Source organism: Physeter macrocephalus, chromosome 14 (genome assembly GCF_002837175.3).
Source record: "Physeter macrocephalus isolate SW-GA chromosome 14, ASM283717v5, whole genome shotgun sequence".
Lineage (NCBI taxonomy): Eukaryota > Metazoa > Chordata > Mammalia > Artiodactyla > Physeteridae > Physeter > Physeter macrocephalus.
In genome coordinates, this window is record NC_041227.1 from 21,993,286 (window position 1) to 22,016,960 (window position 23,675).

Here is a 23,675-nt window from a genome sequence, read left to right on the forward strand (position 1 = left end):
CCTGGATAGAAATTTTTAAATGGGAAAAAAAGAATCAGATTTTGGTTCTGTCAGGGCATCATCAGTAGAACTAGGCACCATTCTGTGGTCCATTTAATCCTCAATACAATTCTGCGAGGTAGGCAGTATTTCCCTCCTTTCGCAGGGGCTCAAAGAAGTGAAGCGATTGCACGAAGCCCAACGCCAGATACTGTTCGAATTCCAACAAGCAGCTTCACTCCCTTAAGGCGGAGCTACCAAGCAAAAGTCGCCGAGCTCCTCTGCCTCAAACCCGGGCAACTTCCGGAAGCTACCCGAGAACCTCCGCGCGCTTGCGCCGCCCCACCCCGCCCCGTGACGTCAACCATTCCATCCCGCCCTTTCTGGAACGCGGAGCTGCTGAGCGGTCTGGCGGCCATCTTGTGAAGCGGCGAAAGAGGTGGTGGCTGCTCTGGGCTCCGGGAAGCCGTTCGGGCTGGGGCTACCGACCGCGGGGCGGAGGCACTCGCGCGGGGGGTAACTCGGGTCTGGGTTCGGGTGCCGCGCAGCTCTCCCCGGTAAGACTCCCGCAGCCCCGGAACGGGCGGGGCTGTGCGGGGCTCGAGCCGCCCCTTGGTGGCCCGGGGCGGGGCCTTCGGAGGCCTCGGAGCCCGCCGCAGCGAGCGCCCTACGCTGAAGGGTCGGGGCATGGCTGCGGGGGGCCTGGGGCGCCGCTTGTGCCTCTCGGTTCTGAGCGGTTGCAAGTAGGACACAAGAGAGGAGGAGCCTGCCTACCGAAGAGGGGACGAGGCTGTAGCGAGGACGCCCCCGTGGTCTGAGAGGGAGGAGGCCAGAACTGGGTGGCCCAGCGGCCTGCGAACGAACGGGAACTGCAGTGAAAACACACTACATCCCGAATGAGCAAGATTCTCTATGCCCCCACGTGGGGCAGAGGTTATAACTGTGTCCCGAAGTGAGGAGATAATCGTAGTGAGGACACTCCCTCCACCGGAAGTGGAAAGGAGGCCCCGGTGGCCTACCAGAAAAAGGGGACTACAATCTGGACACACCTGGGGGGAGAGAGCTGTAGTCGGTGCTCTCCCGTGAGTGTAGGAAGGAAGTCGGAATTGGCCGCCTTCTTGGCCTGAAAAGTGTAGGCGGTTGCAGTGAAACGCTTCTAAGGCCCAGCGTTGGGGCGGGGCTTACCCTCCGGGGTGTCGTTAATTTGAGAAGCCGGCCCCGGTAGCGTGGGGTGAGTCCGCCTCCCGGGCCTCTTGGTCCCCGAGTAGGGAGGGGGCTGCTAAGAGCATCACCTTTACGCGTCCCTTGGGAGAGAGCTTCCAGCTTCGAAGAAGGAGGAGGTCCAATGGGATGTGGAGGCTGGGTTATTTTGATGGAGAGTGAACTGAGTTTCTCTTTTGAAGGCTGGAGGTGGTAGTTTGCGGCCACGTGAAGTGGGTGCGAGGGGCTTTGAGAATCTGCAGGTTAATGACGGGGATGGTCACTAGTGCAGGAGGCTTAGCTGCTGGATTGATAGTGCATGGACTGTATGTGTGCTTCCAATGTGTGATTTATAGTGAAAAATTTGAGCTCTGGTGAGGGTTATTCAGCCCTGAACCTGCCGAGAGTTGTATACTGAAAATAGCAGGCTCCGTAAGAGAGGTTTCTGGACCCTAAAACCCTCCTTGGCTCCGGATTCCCAGAGATGACCTAATATAAATTGGGATAGTTGGCAGGAACCATTTTATATTATTCAAGACTAGAGTGATGCCAGTCAATATAAGCTACTAACAAAAAAATGTGATCGCAACTGAAGGTTTTGTTGAAGGAGAGACTTGTGACGAGTATTTCTTTTAGAGCTTCTTGCTTGAATGGTTGTAAATGGTATAATTTTTGTAAAATGCAGTACTAGCAACATGAATTGCCTTGGACTTTGTTATCTAGTTTACATTGTTAATGCATTTCAGAGCCTTTGCAGTTGAAAAAAAAAATCCTAGAAGTCTGGACGTATAGGCCGTTCCTGTTGGATTTTGTTTTTTAATTATAGAAATATAATACAAGACTGGTTGTATTTGTTTTTGAAATTTGGTAGTTTGATAGCGTAGAGGATTCTGGATTTAGTGGAAGGAAATTGTGCTCAGGCATTTTCCAAGAATATTAAAACAATTGGGAAAACTGTTACAGGTGGTTAAAAAAATTTATGGTAATTAATATTTGAAGAAAAATGTTTGACGTGTTTATATAAAAGTTGAGGATGTGCTTAGTATTACTGGAAAAAAATGACGCAGGGAATGCATTTTTATATCATTTATATGCTTGATTATATATTGATTATTTTGTTTATGGATTGTGATGCATAATTTCAAATTTTCTTATGTTCATATTTGTTAGGTGAAAAATGTGAAGCTTTAGAAACCATTGTGGTAGTTACTTGGAACATACTGTTACGTGCTAATACCAGAAAACTTCAGGCTTCTTTCACTTCCTTTGACCTACCAAATGACTTGATTTTTGCATGAGTTTGGGGATTGTTGGTACAATTTGTAGATGTGAAACTTGATTTTTTGGACCAGTGTGTTCCAGGTGCTGAAATCCACTGACAACGTTCATGCTGTTTTTATGCCATTTTGTAGGTAGTCACTCCATCGTTTCAGTTGAATATTTTCTTCAGTAGATGAGGTAGGAAGAACTTCTGTCAGTAACCGTTGCACAAAAGATGTTTTTAGATATCCCTCCCTAAAATGCAGGGACTGTCATCCATTTCTGTAATCTTCTGCCTGGCCCATAAGTGCTTGATAAATATTTGTGAATAAGTGAATATTGTTACGTGTTTTAGGTCAACTAAGAAAAATCACTCAATTTTTAGTTTTATCAGATTTTACTACTACCATACATATACATTTTGGTTTGCGTAGTTTAGTTCATTAAGTTTAAAGCCTTAAAACCAGTAGTGAGGGTGAATGTGGTTGGCTAAGTTAGAAGAAATATTGTTTCTTTGAAGTTTAAAGCAAGTAAGATAACGAACATTCTTGTTGGCATTTGGGGGGATTGAAAAATAACTTACTATTGTAGTGTTTTGGGCAAGAGAATAAATACCTTATTTAGAAATGTCTTTTGATTTGCTGCCTTTGAGTACTGACTGGTGGTTAATGGGACAGTTGAGTAACATGCTATCAAAGGTTTATATCTCCCTCAGTGTCAGAGAATTGTTTTATTAAGAATGGTCCCAGAACCTGAAATGTGATCCATTTGGGGATGGGGACAAAATCAAGTTGATGAAGCTGTGTTTTTTTCCATAATGCATACCAAAATGTGATGATGCTGCTTGTAGCATTGTGCCCATTATGATTGGTTCTCTGTTGCTCATCTCTGTGGTGAACATTTGAAGGGTGATTTTTGTTTCTTTTGAATCTGAAGAACTTAGGTCTGCTGTACCCTGGTTCTTGTTGATCAAAGACTTACTGTTGAACAAAGTTAAAATTCACTTTTGGATGTTTATTACCAAATGAAGAGTGGAAATGGTCAAGTTCTGATTTTTGCCTTGGCTTCCTGGTAAAGAGGATTGTTGTCAGACATTTTATCCTGAAATTCCAAGTTTTTGGAATGGCTAGTATTTAAGAAAATCTGTCTTGTCATAATAATATGCTAAACTTTTGTAGTAGATATTTGTAATTGTGCATATGTCTGGAATTTGTAAGAAACAAAGCCACTATGTGGCTTAATTCTCAAGATAAAGTGCAAAAGTATACTAAAGCTTCTTGTCATAGATCTTCTGAAATACATCAATGGATTTAATGGCAAATCAAGCCCATTTTCGCTTTCCGTCATGCTCTGTGAATAGGTAAAACATGTATTTTAGGTGTTTTGTTGCTTAGAGTTGTTTCAGTCTTATCTTTCTAAAATTCACCAAAGTTTAAAGGTGACTGGAGTGAATTTTTAAAGGTCTCTGGAGTGACTGGTATCCTACATTCAGTTGCTAGCTGACATTTAGAACGCAGGAATAAGTAGGTTCTTGGAAAATAGTGATACTTCTATTAAATTATTGTGCCCCTGTCAAAGTGAGGTGTTGAAAACAAAAGTATTTGAGTTCTCAATTTCTATTTGAAGGAAGAGCCATAACACCAAGAGTTGTGAAGTTCTGGCTGCTAGCCTGAGCTTTCTGTGTACTTTCCTTTGGCATGGGGTGAGGTGTAGCTTCCCTTGTGCTGAAATAGAAAAGATTAACAAATTTATGACTAGATTGATTTTGTACTTTAAAATGAATGAGTTGAACTAGGGATTTGCTGAATTCAACTCGACCTTTCAGCTTTTCTCCTTGTTTAGTAATTTCTGGCAACCCTGTAAACATTTTAGGGAGTAGACCTAGAATGTTCTCTTTGGGCTTAACTGGCTGACCCCAAACTTGTTCCTCTCCAGTGGACATATGGTACCTTCTTGTATCTGGAAGGAAAGGGGCTGAGGAACCTGTTTCCTTTACCTTCAGGCCATGCGTCCTGGCCCCACACCAGGTCTTTTGAATTGGAATCTTCAGTAGGAGTCATCTCAAGTGCTTAACTAAAAAATTACCCTGATTTTGAGGCTCATAGAGTTAAACTTGTACATTTAGAAAAAAAAAATATTGCAATAATTCATGCTCTTCATTGTTGAGTGTAAACTTTATGTAAAGCAAGCTTTTTTCTGTTTTACATTTCCCTTTGTGACCCGTTAGATAAACTACTAGATGTGGCTTGTTTTTAAATGAAGACTTAAAATTCTAGATTTAATTAGGATTGATTGTACAACATTTAAAAGATTAACACAATGCTCTGGGCTTCTGAAGGTGTTGCTTATGACATACAGCATAGCTTTTTGTGGCAAAACAATCTCACTGTTCTTTAGTAATTTGAGTGGTTGTCTAGGTGATGTTTAGCTTGTTCTTTAGAAAAAGTTTGGAGTAATGCTAAAACGTTTGAATATGTCTTTCTGGTGATGAATATTAAGCTCAATGGTGGTATCTTGATCTTGAAAGATAGTTAAAAATAAGCATCATCATTCTAAGTAGGCGTCTATGGGTAATCTTATACCTAACAGTGACAATTTTCTTCTACTCTTTTGAATATAGTTATCTAATCATTTGGTCATATAAATTGCTTGTGAATTGTTCATAACTTCACTAGTTTGGCAGAAATTCCGGTGAAAGATGAGTGACCTGTTTTTACTTTGGAAGGACTCTTAATATGCTGGACTTTTTTTTTTTTTTTAACAACTTTCTTGGAACCATTTTGGTGTTAGAAGAAAAAGCACTCTTCCTTAATATATTGAACTCTAGTGGTTTTAACCACGAATTAGTCCTTATAGGCCAGACCTTTCACTTCACTTATGTTTTTTGTTGTTGTTCGATTGCTATTTTGGTGCAAAGGAAAATATGTTGAAAGAGTAATTGCAGTAATTTCCATGAATATCCTTGAATTGATGACTTAATTTGTCCAGGAACTGTTACTATGTGAACTTGTGCTTTTTCATCAAAAATTTGGTGGGAACCTGAGGAAATAGGTCGCCGTTGGACTTGTATTATGGAATTTTCTGGGCTGGTTTAATCATCAAGTGATTAAAGCAATTACCAGCTGTGAAGCTGATCTTTATGACTGTTTTAGTTTTCGATTGATTCTTTCTTGGGCTAATTTATGACACATTCTTGATGTATGTAAATATATAATGCTTTGAGAGAAAGCAATTTGAAAGCAATACCAAATAATACGCGTGTGGGATTTTGGTACGTCTTTTTTTTTTTTTTTTCCTAATACATTGTAATGATGTACTCCGGTGGTTTCAGACTCGCCCTTTAATATACAGTTCAGTGTGGCCTGTGCGTGTTTTGTGTTTCCTGCATTGATTTTTGCCTCCATTTATTCTCTATTGCAGTCTAAAAGTTGGTTTTAATTGGTTGCCCACAGGATTGACTTGGCCTCTACTTCTTGTTAAGAAAATACAGCTCTTGTTTTATCAGGTAAGAGATTTTGAATAGAGGGTTTATTGTTATACAAAATAAATTGAGATAGCTTATTAAATAACATGAAAATATGTGTAATAACTAAATTGTGGTTTTTTGTTTGTAATAAGCTTATTTGAGGGATGGGAGAGGGGTGGACTGGGTGTCTTGAACAGTTGTTGCTTCCTTTGGGAGTCAGTTTTCTGTGGATGCATTTCTCCTGCTGAATTCCTGATTATTAGGCAGTAAGTAGCTGTTTTTTTCGCTCAGTAGCATTCTAGACTGACTACAAATATGGGTGCTTGTTATTGGTACGGTTTTTTAATATTCCTTTGCGGAATAGATATAGAAAATGGGTCATGTTTTAGAGTACAAATTGACTTTAGGTGGAACCTTAGTGATTGGAATCTAGCTTCTTGTTAAATAACTAAGGTAGGCTCAAGCAAGATAGGTTGAAATGACTCATCTGTCAAACAGGTACTTTGTAGCAGAATAGCAGATCTTACTTCATGTTTTTCAGAACGTAAAAACTTTTCCTGTTTAGATGACTTTATGAATAAATCTTGTGCACTGCTTTGGTTTACTCAGCCCTTTTCTAGATGGTAATCTGGGCAGACTTTCAATATCATGTTTTCACATGTACCTTGTACAGACTTTCACTAAATCCCTTCCCTCAGCTGCAGATGGTTTGAAGACTTAATTGTGTATGTCACTTTAGCCCTGTGCTTAATTCTTGGGACCATATCAGATTTCCATTTTATTGTCCTAATGCAAACTAACATCTCTCTCTCTCTCTCTCTCTCAAGTTTTGGGGATCTAGATTACCCATGATGTTTCCCCCAATTAGTGATTAAGTGATTTTTGAAGTTGAACGGAATTCTGTCTCATCTTTGCGTACAGCCAATATTCTAGAGATAGTAATGAGTGAGAATTTGATTTAATGAATCAGAACCTTCTTGATGAACTTCTTAAAGACTGCTAAATAGTAAATAAGGGCAAAAGAGTCTGTTGGTGTGACGCTTTTAGTATTAATTTTTCTTGTTGACGCTTGCAGACCAAAAATGAAAAGCTTCCCCCTGCCCCTTCCCAAATTTCTAATGTTTTATATGGTCTCGTTTTCGGTTTGCCAGTGCATCTTTCTGAATTAAGTTTGAAGGTGGCTTTTATTTTTGTGTATGTGTGTGTGAGAAAAGTGTAAAAGCCAAACAATATAGTTCTCTTTTGTGTGCAGCAGTTGTAATATTGAGATATAATTGCAGATTTTGTTGCCTTAGATTAGTATTCATGTAATATTTGACGTTGAAAAACTGCTTTCATGGAGTTATAGAATTCTTAGTGCTTGGAGCAGGAAACTTTGCTCTTCTAATGTTCTCATTTGAGAAGTGATGAAACCAAAGCTCAAATAATTTATAATTTTCCTAAGATCACAGAGCCAGTTTAATATAGGTTTATATTGAAAAGTTGATTTTAAAAATGCCTTGGAAAACACCCTTTGTTGTTGACCATATAAATTTCAAATTAATATTTTTTTCAGTTGCAAGAATTTGTTTTGGATTACTTTATACATGGCTGCCTTTCCATTTACTCTTAGAAACCATATGAATTGAAATACTGAAATTTTATTTAAGTCTGGGAAAAACTTTTCTTTTTTGATTATATCAAAATGGACATTATCTACAGAGATTAGTGAGTACCCAGAAATTCCACAGGAGTTATGTTGGGTCACAACCACTGAATAAAGCTCGTACACTAGTTCAAAAATTAAAAAATCCCTCCTTCTCATTATCAGCCCTCCCCTGTGGGATAAACAAGACTTTTTATTAAATGGAGGGCTTGAGAATGAGTCTTTGGACCTGGGTTTTAATTCAAATAGCCATGGTGAATGGCACTGTAACCAGGTTCTAGTTTTTGGAGTGATGACTACAGGTAACTAATGTTTTGGCTGTTTTACTCAGTATTTCTTCTGGATACTTAGTATGTATTAACATTATATGTAATATGTAATTCCATATGTCATTTTCTTTAATAAATAAAGCTATTTCTTTAATAAAGTGGTTTCATCCTAGGATGAAATATGAAATCAGTTCTCATTTGAGACTTGAATCTGCTTTAGTGTTAAGTATTATTTGAAATTCATTATTATTCCTGCTTTGTTTCTGTTGTTTTGAGATTAAGCCATATAAAATGATACCAATAATTCTACAAAGTTGTCAAAAGTTTATAAGGAAGATGCTGAGCCAGTTTTAAATATTAACTTTGATACATCCTTTGTATCTTTTACCCTGTAGATTGTTAAACTTTGTTTCCTGATGTGACTTACACATTTCTTTTAAATCTTATTGAATAATTAGTGGTCTGAATGATGATATAATTGGTGATTTTCTTGTCCTATGGTGGTTTTTTCCTGAAATTTTTGAGTCTTGGGGCTGAACTTCTAAGTGTTTTCAGAATTAATGCCTTTTGGATGTTGAAATTGGGTTTTACATTGTAAACGGCATATAATATTCAGTTTTTAGAATATCCAAATTTAAAAAACGACATTGCTTGTGATAGTTTGAGGGAATACTTGAGGGCCTAATACGGTAGATGGTCATTCTTGTAGCTGAAAACTTGGTGTGATAAACAGGAGTCTGACCTGGCCGTTGCCTTTTCTCATCTGCAGGTGTGTGTGGTTTCAGCGCAGCATGGCTGTGGTCATCCGTTTGCAAGGTCTCCCAATTGTGGCGGGGACCATGGACATTCGCCACTTCTTCTCTGGATTGACCATCCCTGATGGGGGCGTGCATATTGTAGGGGGTGAACTGGGTGAGGCTTTCATCGTTTTTGCCACTGATGAAGATGCAAGGCTTGGTATGATGCGCACAGGTGGTACAATTAAAGGGTCAAAAGTAACACTATTGTTGAGTAGTAAAACGGAAATGCAGAATATGATTGAACTGAGTCGTAGGCGTTTTGAAACTGCCAACTTAGATATACCACCAGCAAATGCTAGTAGATCAGGACCTCCACCTAGTTCAGGAATGAGTGGCAGGGTAAACTTGCCTACGACAGTACCCAACTTTAATAATCCCTCACCCAGTGTAGTTACTGCCGCCACTTCTGTTCATGAAAGCAACAAAAACGTACAGACATTTTCCACAGCCAGCATAGGAACGGCTCCTCCAAATATGGGGGCGTCCTTTGGGAGCCCAACGTTTAGCTCAACCATTCCGAGCACAGCCTCTCCAATGAACACAGTCCCACCTCCACCAATTCCTCCAATCCCAGCGATGCCATCTTTGCCGCCAATGCCGTCCATTCCTCCAATACCAGTTCCTCCCCCGGTACCTACATTGCCTCCTGTGCCTCCTGTGCCCCCAATACCCCCAGTCCCTTCTGTGCCACCCATGACCCCACTGCCACCCATGTCAGGCATGCCACCCTTGAACCCGCCACCTGTGGCACCTCTACCTGCTGGAATGAATGGCTCTGGAGCACCTATGAATCTGAACAATAACCTGAACCCTGTGTTTCTGGGTCCATTGAATCCTGTTAACCCTATCCAGATGAACTCTCAAAGCAGTGTGAAACCACTTCCCATCAACCCTGATGATCTGTATGTCAGTGTGCATGGAATGCCCTTTTCTGCAATGGAAAATGATGTCAGAGATTTTTTCCATGGGCTCCGTGTTGATGCAGTGCATTTGTTGAAAGATCATGTAGGTCGAAATAATGGGAATGGATTGGTTAAGTTTCTCTCCCCTCAAGATACATTTGAAGCTTTGAAGCGAAACAGAATGCTGATGATTCAACGCTATGTGGAAGTTAGTCCTGCCACAGAGAGACAGTGGGTAGCTGCTGGAGGCCATATCACTTTTAAGCAAAGTATAGGACCTTCTGGACAAACCCATCCCCCTCCTCAGGCACTTTCCAGGTCAAAATCGCCCAGTGGGCAGAAAAGGTCAAGGTCAAGATCACCACACGAGGCTGGTTTTTGTGTTTACTTGAAAGGGCTACCCTTTGAAGCAGAAAACAAACATGTCATTGATTTTTTTAAAAAGTTGGATATTGTGGAAGATAGTATTTATATTGCTTATGGACCCAACGGGAAAGCAACGGGTGAAGGCTTCGTAGAGTTCAGGAATGAGGCTGACTATAAGGCTGCTCTGTGTCGTCATAAACAATACATGGGCAATCGCTTTATTCAAGTTCATCCAATTACCAAGAAAGGTATGCTAGAAAAGATAGATATGATTCGAAAAAGATTGCAGAACTTCAGCTATGACCAGAGAGAAATGATGTTAAATCCGGAGGGGGATGTCACCTCTGCCAAAGTCTGTGCGCATATAACAAATATTCCCTTCAGCATTACCAAGATGGATGTTCTCCAATTCCTAGAAGGAATCCCAGTGGATGAAAATGCTGTACATGTTCTTGTTGATAACAATGGGCAAGGTCTAGGACAGGCATTGGTTCAGTTTAAAAATGAAGATGATGCACGTAAGTCTGAACGCTTACACCGTAAAAAACTTAATGGGAGAGAAGCTTTTGTTCATGTAGTTACTCTAGAAGATATGAGAGAGATTGAGAAAAATCCTCCTGCCCAAGGAAAAAAGGGGTTAAAGATGCCTGTGCCAGGTAATCCCGCAGTTCCAGGAATTCCCAGTGTGGGAATGCCCAGTGCGGGACTGCCCAATGCGGGAATGCCCAATGCGGGAATGCCCAATGCAGGAATGCCCAATGCAGGAATACCTGCTGCAGGAATGCCAGGTGCAGGAATGCCCGGTGTGGGAATACCCAGTGCGGGAATGCCTAGTGCAGGAGGTGAAGAGCATGCCTTCTTGACTGTAGGATCTAAGGAGGCCAACAGTGGGCCTCCATTTAACTTCCCTGGTAATTTTGGTGGGTCAAATGCCTTTGGACCACCACTCCCTCCTCCAGGATTAGGAGGGGCCTTTGGTGATGCTAGGCCTGGAATGCCTTCAGTTGGAAATAGTGGTTTGCCTGGTCTAGGACTGGATGTTCCAGGTTTTGGAGGTGGACCAAATAATTTAAGTGGACCAGGATTTGGAGGGGGCCCTCAGAATTTTGGAAATGGCCCTGGTAGCTTAGGTGGGCCCCCTGGCTTTGGAAGCGGCCCTCCTGGCCTTGGAAGTGCCCCTGGGCATTTGAGTGGGCCTCCAGCCTTTGGCCCTGGCCCTGGCCCAGGCCCAGGCCCAGTCCATGTTGGTGGTCCTCCTGGCTTTGGATCTAGTTCTGGAAAACCAGGACCAACAGTAATCAAAGTACAGAACATGCCCTTCACTGTGTCTATTGATGAGATTTTAGATTTCTTTTATGGCTATCAAGTGATCCCAGGCTCAGTGTGTTTAAAATACAATGAAAAAGGTATGCCCACAGGTGAAGCTATGGTGGCTTTCGAATCTCGGGATGAAGCCACAGCTGCTGTCATTGACTTAAATGACAGACCTATCGGCTCTAGGAAAGTAAAACTCGTATTAGGGTAGCTGTTCACATCAGTTCTTCATAGGGTAGATATAGTCTTCGTAGTGCTGTGATAAATGCATTCAGATTGTTTTCCTAGTGTTTCCAGGTTAGAGCCTGTGGATTGTTTCAATTGCATATAGATTGGTTTCCATAACATAGAGCATTGGTTGACTGTTTACAGAAGACTCAATACCAGGATAAACATTGCTGTATGTTACAGTAAAGCTGTCCGGAGAAAACACAAAAACGATTTTGGCATACTATTAGAGAAACCATTTGTAAAACTCAAATGACCACATAAAGTTTATCCAGGAGTCTAGATTGGTTTTGTTTTATACCATATGGGATGAAGAAAATAGAAATGTCAATAGAGCTCACTGAGGGTGCTCTTGCCAGCTGCTGAAAAATAGAAGCTGGCTACTCTTGGAATTTGGTTTAAAGCTGGACAGATTTGCTTTGTTATAGGGTCAAAGCTTTGTCTAAAGTCCTCATTTTCTTTTAAAATTGAATAAAATCTCTGTATACAGATTCACTGTATGTACCTTTATTGCTTCTTGAGGGTTCTTGCTGTATAGACAGTCCTTCTGAAGTTGCTGCTTTATTTGCCTAATTGACTCATTTGTAAATGAGCAGAATTGTTTTGTTGATGTTTTTCTAATATAAAACTCCACACTTGGTTTGTGCTATAACCTTGAACTTTGAATTCTAATGTCAGTCACACTTAAAACTGTGTGGAATAAGACGTTTGCCACAAAAATAAAATATGGAGTCCTCTACCTACCAGAGCCTTTTTGGTTTGACCGCCAAGTTTTAGTTTAGTCAGTTTAAAAATCGTTTATGTTGTTTGGATGGCATCAAAAACCAGAAACCACTTTTAATGGTCATTGTTTAAGATGCCTGATTTGAAGTCTTGCCCAAGATAGACTAATGTTCTGGCAATTTCCTTCTGTCCCAAAGTTATGTGAAATTTTGACCTGTAACTAAACAAAAAGGGTTTATTCATAAGAAAGCATTATTATATATAGGTCTTTAAAATTGTAGTTGAAATTGTTAGCTTTGTTAGCAGTAGTGTTAACAGAATAAAAGATCCATAAGCTGGTCCATAGATCAATATATATTTAATCCTGTTAATTGGAGGCTTTTTGGTCTAGTTGTTTGATCAGGAGCCTGGTTACAAAAATTCCTTATACAGAGTACAAGTGCAGCTGCCAGAGGGGAGAGAATTGAGGCTCCTTGCCCTTTCATACTCTGGCATTCAGGACTAAGGCAGGAGGACCACGTGGGTTCTGGTTGGTGATTGTCCTTGTCACGAAAACATTTGCCTTACAACGTCCTGCTCACTGCCACAAAAGGCTCTACTTATGGTTACTTTTCTTCTTAGTTAAAGTGCTCTAAAGATGTGTCACATTATATTATAAACATGGAATGGGAGATTGGTGAGATATCATGAAAAACAAATTTTGTCTTTTACTTGGGCCTCTGTCTTGGTTTGAAACATCCCCAACATTTCCTACAAATCAATTTACTTACAAAGGGGTCAGCCTTTTAAAAGAAATATTTTCTATTTAAGAAAAATAGTGCCTTTTGGGTGTTGCAATTCAGTGGAACACTGAAATACAGCGTCGTGTAATTTAGAGTTAAGAGTGGCAACAGTTTAATTTGTGTGCTAAGATTTGGAAAGCTTTTTCATCACTACAATCTTAGAGGATTGACAGTACAGGATATTTTATTTAGGGAAAGGATTATTTAGACTTTCAAAGAAGAAATGGCTGTGTTGTGGGTCTTTTGCTAATTCACGAATACAAATTTGCTTTGACAGATCACTAGATATTGCCTCCTCAACTAAAAAAGCAATATGATGTTTGTATATGCTGTTCAATTTAAGTTTTCTGTTAAGTAATCATTTCTCATTCCAAAGACAGAGTGCAAAAAACTTCAGCGCTGCTTGGGAGTCTTATTTCAACTGCAAATTATTTTCCCCATTGGAAAGCTGACTATTTTCATTTTAGAAAAATGGGTTGTTTGAAGATGAAAGTCTTTTTATCTTTTTTCACAGTTTACTTTGGTTATGTGTTCGTACGTTCTTATTAAATATTTCGTATACTTTATTGCAACTACTTTGTTATTTCTACGTTTTAGATTAATGCTGAAAAGGAAAACTTGATTTCATTGTTCATCAAATTAAATAAATTAAGAAAATAGTGGTTTGTGTAGAAATTGGAGAGAATTGTGTTTCATATTTGGTTGAATCACAACAGTGCTTCTCTTGTTGTGAAATGTAATTAAATGCTTTGCCCTCTGGTACTTGATTTTTGTGTATCTGAGACTTATTAACATAGTGCTAACTGCTGAGCATACTGTTCATCTTGTTCTGGGCATTGGAGTTTGACTTTTTAAAAAATTCTTGAAAATATGTTCTGTGCAACTATTCATACCTCTCTTACCTGCAAATTTTTTCGTAAGAACTAGGTTTGGGGTGAAAATTTACATTATTTTCTCATTTGCTTTGTATGGTATGAAGGATTTGTAAAGCTTCGCTCAAAGTGGTGTGTATTTGTAAACGCTATCATGATATTTTTAATCTTATGTGTAAATTTTATTGCCTGTTTTTGGTGACTGACATTAATAGAAGAGAAACTTTTCCATTAGGTTTAAACCTTCCCCCCAACCCCCCATTTTTTTGTTTGCTTGGTTTTTTTTTTTTTTTTTTTTTTTTTTTAAGCTTAAAGGGTTAGAGAAATCTACAAAATGTATTTTATAAATAAGCAAACTTGTAAACTTTTCCTGAACTTTAGTGAAACAGTTCGTAAGCAAAATTTGGAGGTGTGTTCTGTGTTTCCACTGTAGTTTGAATGTATAATTATTAGTGGCTTTTTTTTTAATGCAACACTGTTAAGTGAAATGTAGTTTCTAGCTTTGTGCTCCAAGTTGTCAAAGCATTGATAGTGGAAATGGCATTAGGAAACTTTATTCAGAATTTCAGAGAGGTAACAGTGTAATTAGGTCAGTCTTAACCCACTGGATGAAAATCTAGGGCTGTGTATGGAAGTAAGCAAACATACATTTTGGGTGGAAATACCTTAGATAAAAATGAGGATGCACGAAAGCCTTAATCAAACTCAAAGTCCCTTTTATTGGATTCCGTCATTGTGTACAGGTGTGGGTCAAGTGTTTAAAAATAAATCCACTCATCAGTTGAAGAACACTTTAAAAATGAGTAAAGAAAATGTAAAATTGCTGCTAGTCAAATCTTCTGGAAAGAATTTCTGGCAGTGATCACTTTTAAAAATTATTTCCCATCTTGCAAACATTTAAATTGTTTTACTGGCAGTTCTGTAGTAGTCCAAACTTTAGAAACCAAACACAATAAAATAACTCATTGCCAATATGGCCACAACAGTGCCAGCAAATACTGCCTTGGCTTCGTTCAGCAGAGATTTTTGTTTATATAGATGAAGTCTTGAATACTGTTCAATAAACTTGTCACGAAATAAAACAGGCTGATGCTTTTAATGCTTTAACTGTACACGAGTACTCTACTGAGCTATACCATCAGATATTTGGGGTTTTTTTAAAAAACTCCTGAAAATATTTTGTGCCTTTGGAAAGGTGGCTTTGGTGATCTTGGAGGTAACAATTGTTGCTTATCCTTGTCTGCTAATGCTGAAGTGTGGAAAGAAGAGGATACCTGGAACTGCAGGGAGGAATCTTGACTCTAGGTCAAATCTGTGGTATCCACCTTTTCAGACTTACGTGAGTTTTGCTAGCCAGTCACTTTCTTATGTGGACTCAGAACTGGAAACGAGATGCTCCTTTTCACAAAAGGAGTTTTAAAGGGGGCTGTGAATTGTTTTTTAAAAACTGATTAGGAAGTGGGAAAACAAGTTTTCAGAATACATTGTCAGTTGCACATACCTCTAAAGCTTTGTTTTTCTTTTTTGTTTACTTATTTGTTTTTGCATTAGTATGTGAGGTATTTGAGGTGGGGAAGAGGGGAGAGGAATCAAAAGTATTGCTGCTGTCCGACATTGATGCTCTGGTTTTGTCCTTTCCACATTGGTTCAACTTCTACTGAAAAAATTAGCAAATAAAAAGTTTCCGTAAACTCCGCAGAGTCTCTTTTAAAAAAAAAAAATCTGGATTGGACTTGCAGAGAAATTAGTGGGCTATTCCTTTTAACCAAAACTCTTGAAAAATGTAACTTTTATCTTTATCATGAAAGTTTTAGCCTGTATTTGAGTTTGAATACCCAACTTGTTTTAGAGACGTTTAGACTAGACATAATTATTTCCAGGTAGTTGCTGATCTGTTTTTAAAATTACGACAGTTTGACTAAGCATTTGAAAAATCACAGAGTGAAATCGGCTGCCTAAGGATATCCAGAATGGCGTTTACCATCTTAAAGGGGTGGACTATGTGCTAATATGTCTCCGTTTCTTGCTCAGGAGCGATCACTCAACTTCTGTAATTCATTGTTGTCTGCTTTCCATTGTTTTACACTAAGTAATAGTCTTATCAATTTTGTGCATCGCCACTGTTCTCCTTACCCCCCAAAAGTAGAGCTTTTATGGGATATGGTAGAATCCAAACTTATGGCTGTCCTTTTTAATTAAAAAAATTGCTTGATACCGGTTTTTTCTTTTTAGCATAAAATCTTTAGATCACACTGACTTACTGTAAAATGTTCTGGAAAGAGTGTACTCTCGTGGTGGCACAGTTCTCTAATGCTGTAGTGACTTTTCTGGGAAAACTCTTCTGTTCAACAAATTAGCAAGCTCATCTCTTATTGGTGCCTGCTCACGTAAATCTTAATTCTTTAATGTGCTATTCCTTGGTGCCTTGAGCTATTTTGTGCCAGAGGATCTCACAAGCATCCTAGAATATGGGTCCTTTTCTGGATCAACATAACTAGCAACAAGCAACTAAGGTGGCAACTGCTTTTCTACATATTGCTCTACTACTGAAGGGGCAAAAAGCCACCTGATGCAAACATTCCAGCCCCAGGGACAGAGGGCAGCACCCCAAAACTCTGAGGACAGGGAAGTAGTGCTCATTAACCATATTCCTTGAATTCTGTCAAGAGTCCCAGGAACCTCTCCCCGGCAAAAATGTTGACCATTAGGTCATAGAGACTAAGCAAACACCAGCTGTAGAGAAGTGGTTAAAGAGCACAGCAGAGCATTGGAGTTGGCACCCTAGCTGTTGCGGACATCTGGACTCTGATTTCAGTGACTTAATAGTTTCATGTCATTTTTCCTAGTAAACTGATGGCCTGCCATTTCATGTTGAGAGAAGGAGGAGGTGACTATTTGGGGAAAATAGAGCTGTGACCGGCAAGAGAACATAATTAAATATGGACAGAGTTAAAGATGTTGAATAAGCATAACACATCCCAGTATTACAATATAGCAAGCTATGCCGTGTTCAAACAGACTGCCCCTTGGTGTTTGATTCCCTCTCTGTTTTGATGCTTTCAGTTTTCCCCTTTTACCTGCTTGTAAAATAAGCCTGCTGGTAACCAGCACTATGAGTTTTACTTAGACTGAAGCCCCCTCACTGGTGTCTCTGTAGCCCTAACCTCCTAATTGGGGTGGGGGGTGGGTGTGAGTTCAGTCACAGCTCTTGATTAGTGAAATAAGATTTGTCACTTAACGCATTTTGCTACACGTCAAATGTAACAACGACATTGTACTGCAAATCACTTGTTAGTCCTCGAAGAGTGGGAAAGTCTTAAGAAGGGTAAAGAAGTTCAGCTACTTAAGGGGTCTTAAATCGTACTAACAGGTGCTGTTGCTAATTTCCTCGTTTTTCTTTTGTTCCACACTTCTGCACATGTTGGGTTGCGGTACAGAAAGCGTCACGTCCTTTATACATAACTCCTTTCTGTAGTGTGGGCCCAGCAGGATCCCTTGGCTATAAATCTGGCTTAAGTAGTGAAAGACAAATGCACCTCTTACTGAAGTAGATAATGCTAATTACCTTTGCTTCTGTGACCACTGAATTGACAGGTTGGAATTGGAAACATCTGTTACCTCCAAACTTTTAGGACAATTTCACATGGATATTCAGCTTAGCCATAGCTGTAACCCATGCTAATTAAATGTTTTGAGCGGTGTTGTGCACCTAGCACTTAACGCATTGTGTTGGGAAAGGAAGTAAAAAAAATGCCTTTTCTTCAAGACTTTAAAGTCCTAAATGATACAAGTAAGTGCTCAGTTGTACTTATACATGTTCAGGGTATACTTATGACCCACAGGAACTAGATAAAGGGCTTCCTGGCCAGCTGCTAAATGGTCAGACAGAAATAAGTGTAATGGAATCCTTAGGTGTAAGCTGAGGGAAGGTGCGATCTCTAACCAGCGTTCTTGGGGACACAATACTGTTAGTTTAGTAAAATGAAATGATTGTGTGAGGGAGCACAGTAGCAGTATCTAAAATTGTGCCTGTCTTGAAAGCTCTTAAAATTGTCCCATAACAGCATAGCTTGAGGTTCTGGCAGCCTAACTGGTATGACTGAGCTGAATGGTCTACAGAGCAGGTAGGCAGGCAAGGCAAAGGTTGGTTCTAGGGATGTCCTGGCCTAGCAGAGGGATAGAACCTTTTATCTTTTTTAATAATCTTTTGACTAGCTGCCAGATAACAAATGCTCTAATATGTTCATAAACAACTCAGAATTAAGTGAATTTCCCCATCAATTTAACCACGTATATGCATAGTTGTCTACCTGAAATTCATTCCTTTGTGGTTTTAGATCAATTTGATACAGAGTTTTAGCTTTTCTGTATGAAAGTCCACCTTTTGGTTCTTGTTCTTCTAGGCCAACACTGTCCAATAGAATTTTCTCCAATGGAAATGTTCTCATGTGCACTAATATGGTAATTAAATTTGAATAGCTATGTGTGGCTAGTGGCTACTGTATTGAACAGCACAACTGTAGATTCACAATGCAGCAGCAGATTTCCTCTCCCAGGTCTGATCTTTGGAGATCTTGTTAGGCAGCACTATCCAATAGAAATAAGAATCACTTGATGTCATTTAAAATTTTCTGGTAGCCACATTTACAAAAGGTTAAAAGGAGCAAGTGAAATTTAAGAATACACTTAATACAACATTGTAAAGCAACTACACTCCAATAAAAATTAAAATATATATATTTAATTTAACCCAGTAGATCTTAAATGTTACAGTTTCAGCTTATACTCAATATAAGATTATTGAGCTATTTTACATTTTTTTTTGTACTAAGTTTTCAAAATTCAGTGTATATTTTACAGCACATTGTGATTCGAACTAAGCATCATTTCAAGTGCTCAGTAGCTGCATGTGGTTCGGGGCTACCCTTTTGGACAGCACAGATTTAGAATATTAAAAAAGTTATTCCCTGCCATTTCTCTCCTAGTTCTGCTGCCTCTTTCAGCTGTTTGTTCACTTTTCGGTATTCAAATTTTGTTGCATTCCTCCTAACCTTTACCCCTCCTGTTGTGTTGCAGGTTAGTTTTGTTTTTGAGAACTTGCCTCAGTTACCTTTTTTATGGGCAACACTGGAGGTTAACTAGGTGACAGTTTTATATTGTAAAATTACTAATCCTGCACTAGAAGCAGCCACAGAACTAGAATCTCTCCCCTCCACCCTGTACCCCATCCACAATGGCAAGTGGGCAAATCATTGTGTGTCTGTAACGTAGTGTCTTTATTTTTGAAATCCTCTCTCTTTAATTTCTCAACTTCCCTAACATAATGAATTCTGAAGATCAACCCATCTTAAGATCTCCCATGTATCCCAAGTAAATTTATTCCAGTGAGGGGGCTTGCATTAGCAGCAGTAGGTTGGTTTTTTTTCCAGGGGCTCTGGTCTGCTGCTTTTGTTCATTAACTCAATACCTTTTGTGCCATTGGTCACACTGAACACTGGAGATGCACAAGTTTTTGTTGATGCCCTTGCCCTGGAGATGGTAAGGAAGGTGGTCCAGTACTGTTGTCTTAGACACTCTGCAGACAATAGAGAGGCAGGTGTCTCATTTAAAGAACATAGATAGATTCCACCAGGGCAGGATGGGGGCAAAGGTGGCTGCCCAGTAGGTGTTCTTTGAAAATTTTGGTATAAGTCACATTTTCTACTTTATTTGCTGTATTCGTGCTTGTTATTTGAAGTTTATTCCTTTGATTCTTTTGCCTTGGCAGACAAGTAGGGGGAATGTGGTGGGTGCAGAATTATTTTTGATCTGTGTGCAAGATTAGTGTAGATCATGGGAAGAGGCCACATGAGCCTCACTGCTCTTTTAGTGGCCAAGTGGACTTCAGATTGAACTGGATTACAAGGTGTGAGCTGTTGGTAAAATGGATGGAAATCACATCCTTAGGGAAGCGAGTTGTGGTTCATCCAAGTTACTGTGTGTCCCAGGGCTAGTTATTTCCTTTCTCTGTGTTCAGTAGTAGTGATGGGATTAATTAACAAAATGGAGTTAAATTAGATAATCTCATTATATTCAGTTTTAAATTTCTGTGATTCTGTGAACCCAGCTATTTCATTTCTTCTTGGAAATCTGTAGTTAATTTGAACCTTAAAAGAGAGGCCAGTGGAACTAAAAGTTTTGGTCTGGCTACTGCTTGTGATAGCAGTTCCACACTTAAGCTTGAGAATTTCATTAGGAGAGCAAAGAGGGAAGGGTCTTCCTTTCCCTTTTTGGAGGCTGTTCCTTTCCTGCCATTTAGGTCCTCTGGAGCAGGTGGACCGAGGCATTCCTCCTGGGTGTCTCATCAGGCAACAAGTAGATGGTGATACCATACAGTAAAAGGATCCGTTTATGAGCACTGAAGAGAGGAGCAGTTAACACATGTAGGGCACTTATACTGGGTCAGGCAGGGGGCACTTTCCATGGTTAGCCCCATTTAATTCTCAAAATAACCCTCTAAAGTTGGCATTATTGTTATCCCCACTTTACAGATGGAGAAATCCAGGCAAAGAGAAGCAAAATAACTTGCCCAGAGTCTCATTGATAAGGGGTGAACAGAGATTATTCAATCATCATCTGTCTGCATGACTCCAGAGGCAGAGCCCCTCCTTTCCTCAGTTTCCTTCCTCTCCCTGACTTTTGGGGGGGAGATATGGGAGGCCAGTGGCAGCACTCTTCTGTCTTGGGTCCCGAGCTGGCTGGGGAAGGGGCTCCAGCCTTGTGCCAATGCTCCAAATGCTTATTTTGAAGTAAGAAGGTGGCGGCTTTGTTTAAGCACATTCAAAGTCGAGGGGAAAAATGTCCACTCAGATACAGTTCTGTCTTGGTGGAAGGCCATGTGTTCCTTGTTGGTTTGCTTCTTTCCCATATCTAATTCTCTCCTCAAGCTAGCTTCCCTTTGCAGAGTTGCACACAGGTTGGATTTGTCCATTTTTGGATAAGTCTTTTTGGGACGTTGGAGTTGGATCAGTGGCTTCCAAACTTTTTTGACCATTGTAGAATATAGCGGGATGGGAAACCCTGTGACCATTTACTATACCGTTATTTTCCCACTTTTCACTTTTTGTGTGAACATGCACATTTTAAGCTTTCTAATATTGCCAAATGCTGCATGGCAGCCAGACTTCGTAGTATTGTATGGATCTAAATCAAATTATTGCTTAAGATTTTCGCTTATAAACACAATTTTAGTAGCTCTTAGTCAGATGTATGAATAAAGAATGTGTAATTTTGTAGTAAGGATTTGCATATTTGATTCAGTTCGTGACCTAAGAGGACTGTCCTTGAGGCTGCTGATTTAAATTTGGGGAATTCCTGAGTTATAGAGGGAGAGGCAGGGGTAGAAATACTTTGTCTACCTTCATCATGTCCCTTGAGGCAGAGAGGGAAAAGAAGAGTGGTGGTGATGGGCGTCGTTTGTCTTTTTCAGTCTTACGAGAAAAGAGTACTCTGTGGGGTGGTGTTCTCATTGGGAGCTTATGGAGAATTTCCTGATGGGTTTTCAAGATTGATCCAGCATCTCAGCTGCTCCATTGCGCCAAGGTAGGCAACAGGAGTGAGAGCGTGGCTTTGGTTTGTGAATGAGTGATCCTGCCATACAGATGGGTGCTGTGTTCCTCCTCACAGCCTGGAAATGGGGTTGAAGTCTGGTGCCTTGCCTTGTTAGGCTTTTGGGAATGGAGGAAGGCAGTGTAACTCCTGAGCGTGAAGGACTGAAGAGTTTCAGCTCAGTTGGCACTGAATTGGATCCAACTAGATCCAGGAGGAAAGATCTGTTCTTGGATTTATGAAGAGCCAAGATAGAATCTCCCGAGGCAGGAGAGGGGAAGCTAAAGAAAATGAAGGGTGAGTTACTGCCAATTGGCAGTGAGATTCCCTATCAACAGTCGTGTGCTAGTAAACTGGCTAGCTGGGCGAAGGGAAGCCCTGATTTTTAGCATTTGCCCAATTTCTGTGGTTTAAAACTTAACAAGGCCACCTGCTTACAAAATTCCTTTACAGTTCTCTCTTGCAAACTGTACAAGCCTGCTCCGGCACTCTGCTGCAAGCCTTCCTCAGGTGTTTTGAATTTCCATTATGTTTTCAGGTCTGTGCTGTGTAATATAGGGGATACTGAAGCAGCGTCTTTTCTAAAGAAGCTTGTTATTTCATTGACAGGAGCTGGAAACATTGACAGGGTACAGTTGTGGTGTGGCTTGAGTATAGCTGTCCAGAATAAGTTGTTGAGTGCTGGAAAGATCATGAAAAGGGAAGCATATGAGAGCTAGGCTTGAAGGATAATAATAGCTAACACTTACTGGTAATAATAGTATCAGAGTCTGTACTAAGCATCTTGCATACATTATTTATGTCAGTCTTTTTTTTTTTTTTATGTCAATCTTTAGAAATAGATAATATCCCCTACTTTACACCTGAGTAAAAATTTTGCCCAAATTACAGAGATAGGACATCATTGTGGTGGGTGTGTAATAGTATCTCATTGTGGCTAGAAAGGAGTAAAGCCAGTACTTGGAGCCTGGTTACTTCACTGCAGAGCTCATACTCTTGCCCACTATATCAGATTGCTATTAAATATAAGAAGGGAGGTTCTTTCAGTAGAGAAGGGTGTTAGCTACAGTCCAAAGTCTTAAGACTAGGTAGGAGTCAGAATAAGAGTTCTGGTCCTCATTTTACTTAACGATATATGTCTTCTTAGCCAAATCACTTCTTCCCTCTCTGCCTTGAATTGAGGAACTTGGATAAGATGATCACTCAGTTCCTTTTAATTTCTGACATTTTGTGAATTTTAAGTTATAAAAATGAGAGTGTGTATAGCTTCTTTAAGGAATACTGGAGAAAGTGCCCTGCCAGGGTACGAGGCTTGGGAAGCACTAAGGTTGGCTGGCGATGGGGGTAAGCAGAGGAAAGCGGTCTACAAGGGCGAGTGAAGGGAATGAGACTCCCAAGTGGTAGAAAGCAAAAGCAGGAAAGGTTGGTGCTGAATACTCAGTTGTTTCCATTTGCAGTTTCCCAAATGGAAAGGTGTGGATTGTGGGTGCAAACAGAGATAACAAGCTAGTCTTTTGTATTGAATGTTCCTGGAAAGCTCACTTCTCCCTTGATGGCTTCCGCAGCAGGCCAGGGCTAGATTTGGGTTATTTCTGAGAATGCTTGGATTATCACTTCTTTCTTTTAGCATTAATTCAGCAGTTATTTATAAAGCACCTGCTATGTATGAGTCACTGGAATGGAAATAAGACAGATCTGGTCCATCCCCTATTGAATTTATATAATCTGGTAGGGGAAATAGATAATAAGCAAGTACACATCACTTCTCCCTTGATGGCTTCCGCAGCAGGCCAGGGCTAGATTTGGGTTATTTCTGAGAATGCTTGGATTATCACTTCTTTCTTTTAGCATTAATTCAGCAGTTATTTATAAAGCACCTGCTATGTATGAGTCACTGGAATGGAAATAAGACAGATCTGGTCCATCCCCTATTGAATTTATATAATCTGGTAGGGGAAATAGATAATAAGCAAGTAAGTTACACATTTTGATAGGTTTATGAGAAGCTGGGTTTTGTTGGTTTGGAGTCAGGGAAGATCTCTGACTTCAACATAGAAGAGAGATTGGAAGGGACTGAGAGTGGAAATGGGGAGACCAGAAGGAGACTGTTACAGACATCCAGGCAAGATATGCTGATTCAGAAGAGAGTGCACAAAGACCTGGCGAGTATTAGCCAGATCTCTCTTACAAAAATAAATGAAAAAAATTTCTGAGACTCCTTTTATTGAGTCACTTAAATGTAATATTTAACAAACTTTTGTAAAGCTCCAGTCCTATAAAGG

General features: G+C 40.0%; 1 protein-coding gene across 13 annotated transcripts in view; it reads left to right on the top strand.

The window, feature by feature from the left end:
- Positions 1–350: 350 nt before the first annotated feature.
- LOC102994005 (copine-1) overlaps positions 351–23,675 on the top strand; it is a 36,973-nt gene continuing 13,648 nt past the window's right edge. The window contains exons 1-3 of one of the 13 annotated variants that reach the window (XM_007101708.4): positions 351–418; positions 5,860–5,944; positions 8,589–14,080. In XM_007101708.4, coding sequence (XP_007101770.1) covers positions 8,611–11,412 — 2,802 coding nt within the window. In that variant the 5' untranslated portion in view covers positions 351–418; positions 5,860–5,944; positions 8,589–8,610 and the 3' untranslated portion in view covers positions 11,413–14,080. Of the gene's footprint in view, positions 537–5,859; positions 5,945–8,588; positions 14,081–21,367; positions 21,388–23,675 lie in introns of those variants that run through there. The other 12 variants (XM_007101709.4, XM_007101710.4, XM_055090924.1 and 9 more) reach the window with 12 other exon arrangements.